This window comes from Pseudochaenichthys georgianus, chromosome 19, assembly GCF_902827115.2.
Source record: "Pseudochaenichthys georgianus chromosome 19, fPseGeo1.2, whole genome shotgun sequence".
NCBI classification, from domain to species: domain Eukaryota; kingdom Metazoa; phylum Chordata; class Actinopteri; order Perciformes; family Channichthyidae; genus Pseudochaenichthys; species Pseudochaenichthys georgianus.
In genome coordinates, this window is record NC_047521.1 from 10,609,496 (window position 1) to 10,625,387 (window position 15,892).

The 15,892-nt window shown below is 44.0% G+C and overlaps 1 protein-coding gene across 1 annotated transcript in view; it reads right to left on the reverse strand.

Annotated features, from left to right (window-relative positions):
- LOC117464691 (ankyrin-3-like) overlaps positions 1 to 15,892 on the reverse strand; it is a 118,795-nt gene that overhangs the window by 61,906 nt on the left and 40,997 nt on the right. The window contains 8 exon segments of the mRNA XM_034107264.2: positions 1,200 to 1,397; positions 1,793 to 1,891; positions 3,140 to 3,238; positions 3,700 to 3,798; positions 11,294 to 11,491; positions 12,094 to 12,192; positions 12,672 to 12,770; positions 14,189 to 14,287. Coding sequence (XP_033963155.1) covers positions 1,200 to 1,397; positions 1,793 to 1,891; positions 3,140 to 3,238; positions 3,700 to 3,798; positions 11,294 to 11,491; positions 12,094 to 12,192; positions 12,672 to 12,770; positions 14,189 to 14,287 — 990 coding nt within the window.

Genomic DNA, 15,892 nt, shown 5'->3' on the forward strand with positions numbered 1-15,892 from the left:
ACTCTGATCCAATTTTTACAATTCTTGTTAAAACACTTCAGTTAATAGCCACTGAGCCATATGGGTTTGACTACTTATAATTGAGTCATTTGCAAGGTTATGTCATGACATTACATGAGGAACTGATTATTTGGTGCTTGAAAATGATGAAACTGAATAAGGGCCTAGGGTGTGGAAACGAGTGTTACATCAGATTCCTGGGCCATGAGGCAATGCGGAACCATGAACACACTCTGTCCAGATAGAACTGGCTCTGTGTGAGTGTGCACATGGGCATGTTGAACGAGGGGACACATCGTTAATGGGACTTGACAGAATCCAGGCTTCCTAGTTTAAAGACCCTGAATATCATAATATTACATTTCTGCCACTAGGGGTGTTTGTATCATAACAATAACAAAATAAGCAGTGATAAAGTAGCTTGGGCCGTTGTTCTCCCGTTTAATGCCCTTCATTGTGTTTATTTGTTAGTCTACAGATTTTATCTTTCACTGTCAACGTGTATTTATGTTACTTTTCAGTGATTCATTTTTTTCTATTTTGAGTGTTTTTTTTATTAGTTTTTCTGATAGCTTAACATCCAGATTTCTGATGATGTAAAAGTGTCTTAAAACTGGACAACGTACAGACAACCAATCAGAGTCATGCACAATACATACATCACCATTAAAGGTGACCAAAAGAATCAAAGATTTATCTAGATTTATAAATTGTTGGAAACGTTTCAAATTTCAGTGTCAGTTTACAACCGTAACAAAATTGAAAAAATATGTCTAGTCATAGAAGAAACTTTAATGCAGAAAACGTAAATATTGTACCCTTAAGAAACTTTGACCATCACAAACCTCCAATTGTGATCAAAAAAGTCAAAACTGTGGCCATCATGTGCTCTGTTGCGGTTTAAATGGATGTGAGGAAATGAATGATGCACAAAGGCTTTTTAAGCTCTGGAAAAGTTACTTTGACACTCACTTAGTGGCAGAAAGTCAACTAAATCCTATGGTCTTCAATCCAAGTTCTTTTTTGGACCTGCATGTGTCTTGTCAGTGTGTCCGTGTACAGTATGTGAGCAGAGGTAACAGTAATCCTCTTGGTCTACTTCTTCGAGCAAATCAATGTAACTTGGTCATGTAACTTCTTATCAACCTATCAAAATAACCAATATCCAAGACGTATGCATCCCCACAAATCAGACTTACCTTGGTAATGATTCCCAGACTGGCTCCTTGGTCCAGCAGCGCTGTAGCGATGTCTTTGTGTCCCTCCCTGGCAGCCAGGTGTAAAGGAGTGTATCCAGAGCTGGTGATGGCATCTGGGAAAGCTCCGTTTGTCAGCAGCTGGTGGACGATGTCTGGCTTACCAAGACGGCTTGAGATGTGCAGCGGTGTCTGGTCGTCCTGGTGACAACAAACACAATGTGTTAGTTGGCTTTACAGATCAACAAACTAATTAAAAAGATAAAATGTATACAGGAATATAATAACATTACAGGATAGAATGTAAAATACAAATAAATTGAGTCAAATAAAATGAAATACAATAACAAAGTACCATCAAATGTAGGACCCAGGAGGGCGTTTAAGGGCAGCCTGAAACCAGCCCTTTATTAAAAAAGAAGGTCTCTAGCCTATAATATTTAGTAACATAAAAGGTCAAATAAAGGAAAAACTACAATGTGCCTCTAAAACGCAGAGGAGCGGAAGACTAAAGTATGGAAACAGTTAGTAAAGCTCATCAAAACTACATTTTGTTTAAAAGGAACATTAGTTTTCTGAAGTCACATGAGTACTACCTTGGCCTTGGCATCGACCCGTGCTCCATTCTGGATCAGATATTTGACCACATTAGACTGTCCGGCCCTCGCTGCCATGTGGAGCGCTGTCTCCCCCCTCTGCAACACACACAAGAAAAAAAGGAAATGATAGTTATTCCCAAGTTTGAATATTCTAATCCATAAAAACTCTCCTTATGTTAAGATGGGAGGCAGAAAGAGGGAGAGAGAGAGCCCCCTTCCTCTCCACACCCAACCCTCCATAATGACGTCCCATAATGCTCCGTTTCTACGGTAACCTGGCCACAGACACGGCGTGGGCGACCAAATTCTTGGGGTTGAAGAGTTGAGCATGCAGAACTCTTTCCCCTCTCTGTTTGCTCATTACCCACTTTGTCTCTTTCAACTCTTCCTCTCCCTATCTCCTTCTCTTCTGTCTCTCTTTTGTTCTTTCAATTAGTCAACAGGGTCGGTAGTTAGAGTTTCCAGCTCACATCAAAAAGTGTTTATTGAGTATGAGAATGAGAGGTCCTCTGGTTACATACACATGGCATTAATAGACTTCCTCTCCTCCCTCCTGAAGTACGTTGTCTGTTCCAATGACTGTGCTTTCTATGTTTCATTATCAGGGATCCCCCAAGCCAAGGACTTTCCAGGTACAATTCCCTTAAGTTCAAGGATGCAACATGGCATAGTTTGGGACACGATAAATAGTTAGACTTCATACAGATTTGTTTTTTATCCTAATTAGCATGCTCTACTACTGTAAAATACAGCAGCAGTGGATGAGAAAAGAGCATATTGAAATATTGCTTTTCTGTTGTTAATGCTTGTTGAAGTATTGTATACATTTATAAAGGTTTAATCTCTATTATCGCACAAAATATTTCCAGGCCTCAAATTACCAAACATTGTAGAATTTCAAGGATCCAGGGGAACAATGCAATATATTGTTTTAACTTTTCATTTCAGTTCTTATACGCATATCATCCCTTTTTGAGTGTCAAAAGTTATCATCAGTCATTTGAAGCAGTGATTGTGGCCACTTGACAAATGAAGGACATTTTCACACTCTATTTTAGCTCTATTTTTGGTCTCCACCCACTCATTTGCAGCTAAATGCTCGACTATGTTCACCAGTTAGCCTGTAACTGCTGTTGAGCTTTTAAGTCAATCGTGATGAAAACAACTGTGAACCTAACATTTGAACCCGAACAGAAAAGTCTGATAGATACACAATGAGATTGGCAATTTATGAGGCTCCGTAGTAAATATAACTCATTTAAACCACTGCCTATCATAGAAGAGAAACTGTACATATGGCAACTGGGAGGACAAAGAAGGATAAAAGAAGAAGGAAGAACTTACCACATTGCTTGTGTTTGGTGAAGCCCCGTGGTTGATCAGCTGGTGCACGATGTTGTCATGTCCCATAAACGCTGCAACATGGATTGGAGTCAAACCGGACTGTAGAGCGAAGAAACACACAGAGCAAGGGAGAAATGAATGGAAATAACAACAGAATTTACTGTTCTAAAATCAAGCAGAAATGTTAAATAGGAGATACAGTTTCAGAGTATAGAGTAGTAATGTGTTTGAGTACAATCTACATAGTATGATGTACTTAAATGCAGTAAGTATACTTGGTTACGTTACACCACTGTGGAGACAACTGTATTTAATATGATTCTGATGTCATTATGTTTTAATGACACACACACACACACACACACACACACACACACACACACACACACACACACACACACACACACACACACACACACACACACACACACACACACACACACACCACACACACACACACACACACACACACACACACACACACACACACACACACACACACACACACACACACACACACACACACACACACACACACACACACACACACACACACGTACCTCAGTGACTGCCTGTATCGACGCTCCATGCTTCAGAAGTAGCTCCATCACCTTGACTCTGTTTTTCTTACAGGCAATGTGCAGGGGGGTGAAACCATTCTAAAAACACAGGAATTTAATAACAAATATAAACATGTTAAGTTTAAAAATACTCCAAAAACAGTTTGTGTGGGTTCCCATGCAGGTTTTGCTGAGCTGGTGGAGGATAAGTGTGGAGCACCGAGTGGAACATACAGTACAAAGTGGGACTTTCTTTGCTTGTTCCCCCTCTTTCCTTCCCTTTTTTCTTCTTCTTCACTTGTCTGCATATAAACTACACAAGCATGTGTGGAAATAATTAACTGGATTTTAAGCTGTAAAAAAAGACTGAGTATGCTGCACTGAAATAGATACTTTTATGTACAACTTACTCCTCTCTTGCCAACGTTATACACTCTGCCCCCTCCCTCCCTCCTCGCTTCACTTTGAGGTTTCTGGCTCAATCCTATGACTTCATTTTCCTCTGTGTCCTTTTTTTCCATCTCATTCTCTCTAACTATAAAGTCCCAGTGCTCTAACCACACCCAGACTTCTCCCATTACAGCACAGAGATGGTTGTCTTACACCAACACAGTATAAGTGTCTTTTTAGTCTTGTTTAACTTGTTTACTTCCTTCATTCATTTCCTTCACGTGTCTTTTCTTCTTCATTAAAGTCTCTTATTACTCTCTTTTTGTTATAAACAGACACATAGTTGAGATAGTGGGGGAGGTGAGGAAGAAAGGAAAGAAAGGAGGGAGAGAGGAAATGAAAGACTTAAAAATGAGGTAGGATATTTTTGGTCGGTTGGGAGATGAAATCCTCGAAACACTAAAAGGCTGCCACTACAACAACCCGGAGCAACACTGCTGCTTTAATCCATCTATTTTATACTTTGATTTTTCTTCATTCTTTCCTCTCTAAAAACCTGTTTGTGCATATCACTTTTTCACAACATGTCTATAATATTCATATAGAATCCCTGAGGTTGCTGTAATAAATGTGTTATTTAAGCTAATGCCAAAGTGCCTTAACTTGCATTCTGTCCAATAGCCAGCAGGGCGGGTAAAAAGAGAAGTAAGGTAAGAAGACAGATTTTGTAGAAGTCTAGGGAAAAATGACCCTATTTTTAACTTGATTAATTCCCTTAAAGGTGGGGAAGGTCATTTTGGAGAAACCAGCTCGAGTGCGCTAGAATTTGAAAATACTCAGCCGAAAAAAATCTGCCACTTCCTTACAGAGCCCCTCCTCCAACACACACAAATACGCACATGACCAATGAGGGCACAAGATAAGTTTGTGCACAGATGGAAGGCTGACAGGCAGGGAGGCCATCCAGTTACTTTAGCCGGGCCAGCTTCCACAGATGAAATTAATTTATGGATTTTTTGTCAAAGCACTTAAGATATTCATTGCTATCGGGATGTTAAGAACATTCCATGGAATATAACAAAAAGTGTATCTCGAGCCGGTTTCTCAAACGTACCTACCCCACCTTTAATATACTTTTCATTGACCAGTTTATAGTCTTAAACACTAGTTTAAATCTTTTTCAATAAAGCATAAAGATCCTTCTGTGAATTATATTCCCCTTTAGAGCAAATAGAAAATGAAGCAGGGTATGGTTTGATGTACCTTGTTGTTGAAGTGTCACCAATATAGCGTTTTACGGTTTGGGTCTTTTTTAGTCTTAGAACTTCAACCCATTGGAAGTTTATTTGGTGTATTCGACTATAGCTCCAGTCTGCCATGATACTTCTGTTTGCTAGATGGCAATGGCCAATAACCAAGATGGTGACAGTCAGAATGAAAAACTCAAGACTTTGAAAGGTAGTCCACACACCAATGGCTACCTCACAGTGACATCATCTACATCAGTGGTTCTCAACTGGTCAGGCCTCGGGACCCACTTTTTCCTTTGTCAATAAATCGCGACCCGAAATGTTGAACCAATCAAATCTATTCAACAACAAATTGTGCTGTAATATATACGCTTTTCAGCATACAATATTAATTAAAGTGAAGTCCAGTGCATATATCCCTTCACAGAACTAAAGTATGCTTTAAAAAAGGTTTAATGAGATGATGGAATCAAAGCTGAACTGTATAACATAAAAAGGCACACATGCTGAAAACTTAACCCCAGAAGGGGGGTCTGGGGGGATTCTCTCCCAGGAGATTTTTTGAAATACTAACTTATAAACTACGCATTCTGGTACAGTACACTCTGAGAAGAAAATAAATACATCGATTACTACCCGACATATTAATAATATTTGATGCCATTGTTTGTTTTTCACTTTGTTCTGACAGCTGAACTTGCTGCTCCACACAGAGAGAAGAGCAAAGACGTGTGAATTACCTTAAATTGTGGGTAAGGGTAGATAGCCCCCATTGTTCTGTGACCTGTCAATCATCAAACCGGGGGGTCATATTTCATTAGGTGTTCATTTGTATCTGAAGTTGTACCCATGGATGTATAAAGAATAGTTCTACCGCAAAGTTATTCTCCGGCAACAATCTTGATTCTGATTGGCCAGAAGACTCGAAAAAACATCAGCAAAGAGGTCCAATGCCTATTGCATGCACAGCATTAGAAAATCGGGCCTTCAAAATAAAAGTTTGACTTTTTTTTCTCAAAAAAAAAAATGATTTAAAAAGAAAGAATTCTATTTATTTTTTCTTCACTCACACATCTGCGGCCCACTCGAAACGGGTCCGCGACCCACCAGTTGAGAACTATAGGTTACTTACGTAACCCCAGTCCTCAGAGTAACATGAAGTGAGATGTCTCACTATGGGATGCGCCTCATCGCGGAGCAAACAGAAGCATCAATCTCATTACGCCAATCCTGATTGGCTGGTGATCTTGACGTCAGCGTCAGGGAATTCACCCCCTATAAGTAGCTTGCGCCACACCGCATGCGTCATTCAAAATAAGCACCACTTCTCGCTTCACCATAGCAAGGAGGGCCGTCTGGTGAGACATCTCACTTCATGTTACACTGAGGCTGGGGTTACGTAAGTAACCTATAGTTCTCATTCATAACACTCCGTTCGATGTCTCACTATGGGAAATTGTAGCTCCCGTATTGCCAGACGAGCCTCTCTCGAAAATTACCAAACCAACCAGAACTTTAACAGGTAGGGCTCTGACTCAACCAGGTGCCCAGCACTGCTTGAGTCACACTGGGAGTAGAACGTCCAGACTGTTAAGAGGCGGACAAAAGTGAGCGGCGAGGACCAGCTCGCCGCTTGCACCAATGTCTTGGATGGGAGACATCCTGGACAGAGCCCAGGATGCAGCCAGACCCTGAGTCAAAAGAGTTCGCGGACCCGAGGGTGCCTGCGAACTCTGACTCGTATGGGCCCCAAAGCAATTGCTTCCACAAACCAGTGGGAGAGCCGTTGCTTAGTAACAGGCTTGCCCTTATAAGGGTTAGCCCAGGACACAAGGGGTTTGGTCATTATGACGAAGCACCCTTGATCCGTCCCTGTACGTGCGCAAAGCACGGGCTGGACACGGCAAATCCGGCCGCTGTTCCCCGGAGGAATACAGTGGCGGGGAGGATGCCTCAATGTCAAATATGGTACCTGAACCAACCGCCTTAAAATAAAGGCAGGGTTGGGCTTCAACCACACTCTGTTTGCCCTGGGGCGAACCGAGTGCCTGAAGACTATACAGATAGCGCATGAGTGCCACTGGCTCGCTTGGCAGCTGCCAGGGTCAGCTTCATGTCACACTGTATTCAGATTGTACCACTCACGGGCCAGGCTCATAGAGCCAAGCGCTCTGGGTGTGGGTGAAAGATCGCCCCCCCTGCTTGGGACAGTATGTTCCTGCATAGTGGGAGCTGCCATGGCTGCCCGCACAGCAGCAGATATATCTCCGCTAGCCAGTACATAGCTGGCCAGTGCGGAGCTATCAGAATAAGTGTGTGGCGTTGCTCTCTCACTCTGGCCAGAGTTGGAGGTATCAGAGCCAGGGGTGGGAACGCGTACAGAAGGCCCGGGGGCCAATTGTGCGCGAGTGCATCCACGCCTAACGGAGAACGCAAACCCCCTTGGCGGTTAATATACGATATTGTGGTCGTCACAAGGACGTGATGTCCCCTGAGGAAAGGCAGAAAGCGTTTTAGGGTGAGAAACACCGCTAAAAGCTCCAGGTAATTTATGTGCGCCCGCTGGAGGTCTCTGCTCCAGAGACCCCTCACCGGGCGACCTTCATAAAACCTCCCCAACCTGTCAGACATGCGTCCGTGGTGACCACTTTCCGTGAAAGGACAGCACCCATAGGCACACCTCGTACTAGAAAAGTCGGGTGCAGCCAGTGGCGCAGTGCCATTACGCATTTCACAGTAACCATCACTCTCTTAGTGATGGTTAGTTTTAGGGCGGCCACCCAACTCCCTCATGTGTAAGCGTCCCAGTCCGACGACCAGGATGGCTGACGCCATGAGCCCCAGCAATCGCAGGCATGATCTGAAGAGAACATGTTAGCGCAGCTGGAAAAGAGCGAGACAAGCTCTGAAAGCTTTCACTCTTTCCGCTGACAAAGGAAGCGAGCTGAAAAGGGCATCGAGTTCAGGTGTAACCCCAGGAAGAGTATAGTCTGCGCGGGGCACAACATGCTCTTCTCTGTGTTTATTATTAAACCCAGGTTGAGCAGGTGCTTTATGAGGACATTTGTCTGCGTAACAGCCTCCTGCTCCGACTGTGCGAGAAGCAGCCAGTCGTCCCCGTAGGTCGCCAGGCGAATACCCTGTTGTCTTAACGGGGCTATCGCGGCTTCCGTACATCGTACAAACACCCTTGGACTGAGAGACAGACCGAAGGGAAGTACACTGTATTCATAACAGATCCCCTGAAATGCGAATCTCAGATATTTCCTGTGTGGGTAATATACTGGGATGTGGAAATACGCATCTTTCAGGTCGACTGATGTAAACCAGTCGTTTTGTCGCACGAGCCGCAGCAGAGAAGTGTGAGTGAGCATTCTGAATTTATATCTTTTTAGATATTTGTTCAGAGCCCTCAAATCAAGTATTGGCCGAATTCCGTTCCCTCCCCGTTAGGGAACGAGGGAGTACTTGGAATAGAAGCCGCCCTGACTCTGCTCGGCGGGTACAATAGATATAGCTCTCTTTTCTAGGAGTGAGAGAATCTCTCTCTCCAGAATATGGGCTGACTCTCCTCGGGCCTGCGAATGCAGAATGCCCGAGAAGCGAGGGGGGGTGACGGTGACTTGAAGTCTGTAGCTCCGTGTAACTGTCTTGAGAAACCCAAGCAGATGTCGTGAGCATCTCCCGCTGTATGCTCCTTAGAGCCAGCTGAGATGTCACGTCTCTTCCCCTCTGAGTCTCTATTTGTTGTGTTATGGGGCCCTCCAGTGTCTGAGCACTGTGGTGCCCCATTTCGACAATCCCCACCGCCACAGCGCATGCGTGTGACGGTGGTGCCTTTACAGCTCCAGCCGGCACTGCGCATGCGCGTGGCGGTGGTGCCTTCACGACCCCAGCCGGCACTGCGCATGCGCGTGGCGGTGGTGCCTTCACGACCCCAGCCGGCACTGCGCATGCGCGTGGCGGTGGTGCCTTCACGACCCCAGCCGGCACTGCGCATGCGCGTGACGGTGGTGCCTTCACGACCCCAGCCGGCACTGCGCATGCGCGTGACGGTGGTGCCTTCACGACCCCAGCCGGCACTGCGCATGCGCGTGACGGTGGTGCCTTCGCGACCCCAGCCGGCACTGCGCATGCGCGTGACGGTGGTGTCTTCACAGACCCGTCAATTGTCCGCCCTTTGAGAGAGGCCGTAGCTGCTCTCAGAAGGGGAACAGTTGACGGACTGTTTATTGTTTTTCTTTTCATTTTTTTGAGCTGCACCCTTGGCTCGAAGCCTGGATGCGTCAGCGGAAAATGTTTTATGACAGAAAAATCAATAAGTGTGTGACATGTGTTTATGCGGACTTGAGGATGGTGTTGAGGCATCTCTCGAGGCGGCGGGAACACATTTAGAGCTGGGGAACCGTAGACTTCCAGCTCTGTCACAGAGGGGAGAAGGAGGGGCTGTCACGCCGCTCGCTTCTTCTTCCTCGACTGCTGGCCGAAATTCTGGGTTGGCTGCGCCTGGGCTGCAGCCGGAACCGGAGATTTTCTAGGCCAGCTCGCCCTCGTCCCCTGCCTGGGCTGGGGACTCGGGCGGACTGCGACCTCTGCGTTTTCGGTATTGTGAACCGAGCAGGGTTCGGGGCAGCTTGGAGGAAGGGCTGCCGCTGCGAAGGCAGCGGCTGGGCCATATATCCTCACAGAGCTCCGCTTGGTATGCGGTTAGCAGTGAGGAAACGTTCAGAGCCCTGGCGGACAACGCTGCGGCTCTGTAGGACCGTTCAGTCATGGTCGACTGGAAACGGTCCACCTTCGCTGGCAGCGTGGGGTTCCTGCTTGGTGACGGGCCCATCCTCGGTAGGAGGTGGGCTGCCACCAGCAGTTCCATCGGCAGTATGCGGAGCAGGCCGAGCCTCCGCGGTCTCGCCGGGAGCTCCCGCCTGGTGAGGCGTGGGGCTCCGTTCCCGTGTCTCTTGCCGCCACCGGGTCCCGGCCTGACACGGCGTGGGATCCCGGTTCCGCTGCTGCCGCTGTTAGTGAGCCCCAGACCGACACAGTGAGGGGCTCAGTCTCTGCGGCGGACGCCCCCGTGTCTTGATTGCCAAACAGCGAATCAGTGGACATGAGGGAGTCCTGTTCCAACAAGCTAGCTTGGTGTGCTAGCCGTCGGTGGAGGCTCTTTCGGGTGAAACGGGCACACTGCCCGCACGAGCCGGGGTTGTCGATAGCTTCCTGGGCGTGTTCCAGCCCGAGGCAGGACAAGCAGACCTGGTGTGAGTCTGTGCCTGCTATCTTCAACCCGCAGCCGCATGACCGAGCCTCCGAGTCCCTGACTCCGCTGGTGTGAGGGGGAGAGGCGTCCATCTTGTTCGCCTCGTGGCGTGGAGAGGACCCGCTCGTAACAGGTATGTCGTTGAGAGAAAAGTGTTACCAACCCGTCCTTACTCCGGAGAAAAAGGGACGGTGTCGGTCCTTTGTTCTCAAAGAATATTGACTGGTGTGTCAATATACTTCTAATCCTTTTCTCCTCCTTGAGAGAGAAAAAGAAAAGCGTCATCAGGTGTTTGAATGACGCATGCGTCGTGGCGCAAGCTACTTATAGGGGGTGAATTCCCTGACGCTGACGTCAAGATCACCAGCCAATCAGGATTGGCGTAATGAGATTGATGCTTCTGTTTGCTCCGCGATGAGGCGCATCCCATAGTGAGACATCGAACGTAAGTGTTATGAATGAGAACCACTGATCTACATAATACATACAGTTGAATAGGTTGGTAACACTTTTGAGAAATGGGGGCAAGATCTGTCTATCATCCCATCATCTTAACCCCTTCTCTGTTTCTGTCTATTTTCCTGAAACGTTCTGTTCCCCCAAACAAATCCAGACTTGATAATTAACTATTGTTGAGATGATTTCCAAAGCTTGAGAGCGTCAACTGTCTTCCGGTCTTAAATCATTTTATCCTCACCAGAGCCTTGGCGTTGGGGTTGGCCTTCTTGTCCACGATCACCTTTGCCACCTTGTAGTGTCCGCAGTGTGCCGCCACGTGCAGCGCTGTCAGATAGTCGTTGGTCACGTCATCCACAGGCACCTCGTGGTGCAGCAGCAGCTGGACGCAGTTCAGGTGGTCTCCCTGGGTCGCCATGTGGAGCGGAGACAAACCGTTCTGTAGGGAATAGGGTCACCAGTTAATAAAGCTGTAGTTGACATCAGTTGTGGAATGACATTTAGTACAGTTAATCAAGTACAAATTATATGTACCATTAATAGACCACCAATCAACAACTATTTATTATTATTGATATTAATAATTTTTCATGCAAAAACACATCATGGTTCTGGCTTCACAAATGTGTAACCAAAGCATTTTTCCTTGTATTACTAAGTATTGGGAATATTGTACTACAGGTTGGATAAAGCATTTTGATGGTGTCAATATGATCTCTGAGAAATTATGATTGTAGTTTTTACTAATTTCAGAATTTCTCCAAACCAAACCTTGGATTGAATAATAATGGAAATAAGATGCAGGTGAATCCATGGAAATAATCATTAGTTAATTCTTAGAAAATGGCTCCACCTCAACGAACTACAATAGAGTGGTGTTAGCATTTTTACTAGTCCTTTTGTAATTTCTTCACCATTTACTAATTCGTCATTGTGTAAGAGGGTTTGTCAGAGTAGATGAGCCAGAGTCAAATTGAAACAGTAAGTAGAGTCATAAAAACAGGTGAGAAATAAAGAGACACACAAAGGTTGGAGGTGTACCTTTGTCTTGGATAGTATTGGAGCTCCTCTGTCCAGCAGCATCTCCACCACCTGCTCATGGCCACTCCTGGCTCCACAGTGGAGAGGAGTCAGACCGTCCTGGGAGAAACAAACAGCACAGGCACAGTTCACTTCATACTATTATTAACAGTGTCCCTAAGCAATGCAATAAAGCCTTCAATGCACGGGCTAATGCACTGCAGGTCACTTCCAAACCACTGTAGGAGGTTTTTGGGTGATATTGAATTTGAAGAATGATATGGTGGTCTATAGGTTGGTAGAATCCCTTATCAAAACAAAAGGGGGACCCACCGTTTGACTTGGTGTAGATGATGATATAATACTGTATGAGTACTATTGTATTGGAGGATAAATGGACAAAGCTCGGGCTCTTGAAATACTTTTTTTGTTCAAAGATGTGAATTGATTCAGACGTAAGGGGCTTTTAAGTTTAAATGTTTTTTATTCTATCTGTCTTTTGCTGGTCACTAAGTTTATAGAAGTATATTGCTGAATTGATGGAGACCTAACAAATATTTACGTTAGTAAAAAAATGTAGATTGTTGATGCGTTTTTACCTTGGTTCGTGCATCTATCTTGGACCCTCTCTCCAGCAGCAGCCGCACCATGTTGCCGTTCCCACGTTTGGATGCTACGTGCAGTGGTGTTATGTCATTCTGAGAAAGAAAAAAGCATAATTTCCTTATTCAGCCACAAAGACAAGAAGACACAGAAATGTATCACCCATTTCAAGTCATATTTGTTTTAAGAGAAAGGATAAATAACAATAGTAATACTATACTAAATGTCCTAACTTTGTTTTTGCTCACATAATGTCAAGTAACTTAAAAATGAATAATGACATTGTGCATTCAATGGGCTTCCAAATGAATTTTAACTGAAAATGAAACCTTCCAACACATTCCAGACAGCCTGTCCGTGTCTCCAGCATTTTAATACATCTCCCTTGTCTAAAATGTGCCTACTCGACAAAAAAGGGCTCTATGTGACAGTGGCTGTTTCTCAATGTCGAGGAGACTTGCTTGGTAGCACATGTATGCTGGGCATTTAAACAGTGATTCGGCGCCACTCGATGACGTATGCTTGAAAATAGTGGCTCTGGAGCAGCTTTACTCAACATTGAGAAATGGCCAGTGTAGGAGGAAACTAGATAAATATCCCCCTCTAGGGGAACATTACCAGTCAAGCAGCTTTAGCCTCAAAGTGGTTTTAATGTTCTAGTTTTTTCTATAGGGGTAAAGAGGAGGGGGAGGTTTCAATAAGACACTCTTCTGCACTGTATTATTGGACATGGTACAATTGTATCTTCATATTTGTTTGAAAACAGACTGATACACAGTGATGTTTGCAAGAATCTCTTTTAAATAAGGTCACACAAATATAAAATAACCTAAATTATTTGACATTTTCTACAATAAATGCATGGATGGATTTCTGAAAAAGGCTACTGGCCAACAGGTAACAGGAACTGGTGTCCAAAGTGTCAGGAGTTAGAGACAAGAGACACAAAAAGACCACAAAGAGACTCAAAACAACTACAAAAAGACACACAAATAACAACAAAGACACAAACCTCAAAGAGAGGCATCACAACTTCAAAGAGACACACAACAACCCCAAAGGATTTGCATCTTGCTTCTATGTTGAACAGTCTGTTCCAAAATCAGTCAGGAGTCAATCTAAAAGGACATGGCTGGCTTTTATTCTAAACTTTATATTCAGTACATTCAGTTAAATAACATCAAAAATTAGGACTAAGTATTAAGTAGTTAATTCTAAATAAGTTAAACATCTTCTTCTACCCCTGCTTATTTGGGACATACTCAAACAGCCATAAGCCCAGCATCCTGCTCCTGTCTGTAGGATCCTATAGCACACTGACATCTCGTATATGTTCTCCAGCAGAGTGACAGGCACAGCTGCAGGATTACGTGTGTACATGTTAGATTCCTGCACACACACCGTCCCGCCCTCTCATATGAGAGTCGTACAGTGAGTGTTTGCAGAAGCCCTGACTTCAAAAAGGTGTGTGAATATGTGTGTGTGTTTGCCTTCTTTGAAGCAAAGTACCTACCCTTGCCTTGAAGTCCACAGCTGCCCCTCTGTTCATCAGGAGTGTTGCTACGTTGATATTGCCGTAGTGAGCCGCAATATGGAGAGGAGTGAAACCGCTCTGAGGGGGACGAGAAACAGAAAGATAGACACATTAAATTAAAAGAGAGAATAAAGGAACACAAACATAACTCTCTCAATGAGCTGCAAGCAAAGCATATATTAAATAGCAGCTTGGCCAAAAGCAGGCTAATAGAGCAGACGAAGGTTGAGCAGAAGTCAAACATGCTCTGAGTCGTGGGTTCACATCTTATTAGAAATACTCTTCTACTTCTCTTGAGTGATAGTAGCAGCGACATAGGTCAGCTGTGTAGTGGTTAGAAGCACAATTATATTCAAACATAGCACATTGAGCTCCTGTCAAATAAGAAACATGCAAAGGCCATTATTAAAGTGTCTATTTAGGATTTGTCTCGATTCCTTCATCAACAAAAAAGAATCTTGCAAATCTTGACATGCTTCTGCATTAATCAAAGACAATATTGATTTAATAGGAAGTATGTTGTTCTAAAAAGGATGCTTTGAAGGAAGTATTTGTTGGAAGGCTTGACCTAAAGAAACCTTTAAATGAGTCATAAACCAGCTTAACTCATGTACATGGGTTCAAACTACTCATCCAAAATCATTCATTTGTTCAGATCTTTTTTAGACTTAATAAATCACTTCCATTTCCAAAGCAACACATAGGAAAGGTCCACATGCTATTACAAAATGAAACCAAGAAGCTACTTTACAGAAAGCTGACTCAACTGCTTTCTGGGCACTGTGACAGTTAAGCATTTTTTCAAAGGACAGTCAGCATAATGTCACATTTGTAAAAAAAAAAATGCAATTTAATTAAATCTACTGGCATGCTCCACTTTGTCCTCTCATTGGCAGCTAAATGAGAGCCTTCGATGGCATAAAGCACTGACATTTAATTTAACTGAATTCAGACAGAAGCAATACAGTCTACACAATGTCTTAAGCAGTGTGAGAGCAAAAGCACTTCATAGATGTGTAATTGTAACTGGAGTAGGATCACATTACAGAAAGGTTCTTCTGTGGGCGGAAAAAGGTAACGGGGGGGAAAGAACAAAAACATCAACTCTGTGACAAATGTAATTATAACTGCTAAACACATTTAATTAGCCATTTACGGTAAAGAGGTTAAAAACCTAGAGAGTGATGGTTTAATGATCTGGAGCAACACATGCAAATCATTTTCTGGGCAGACCGCAGACGAAAAATTACTTTTTCATCGTTGAAAATTCAATATTGCAATATGCTAGTTATTCTCTTAAAATACATAAAAAGAGCAGTGTCATATCAGGCAAATACTCTTATTCTTGTTAATGCATGAGTTGGACAGACATATCAATATCATTCCCATGTCTGTATGGAAGATATGAAGCAAAGCCAGGATTCAGTCTGGTTACAGCTACTGTCGGGGGTGACTCCCAGGACATCTATTTTCCAATTACATTTGTTATGGATCAAACAAATGATATATCATGTTCAAGTTGTAATGCTAGGCTAAGCTGCTGCCTTTAGCTTCTCCTTTACCACACAGATATAAGAGTGATGTCAATCTTCTCATCTTACTCTGCAAAATAGCAAATAAAGAGCATTTCCCAAAATATCAAACCATTCCCTAAAGTCTGAGCAGAAGGCCTAAACCTTCATA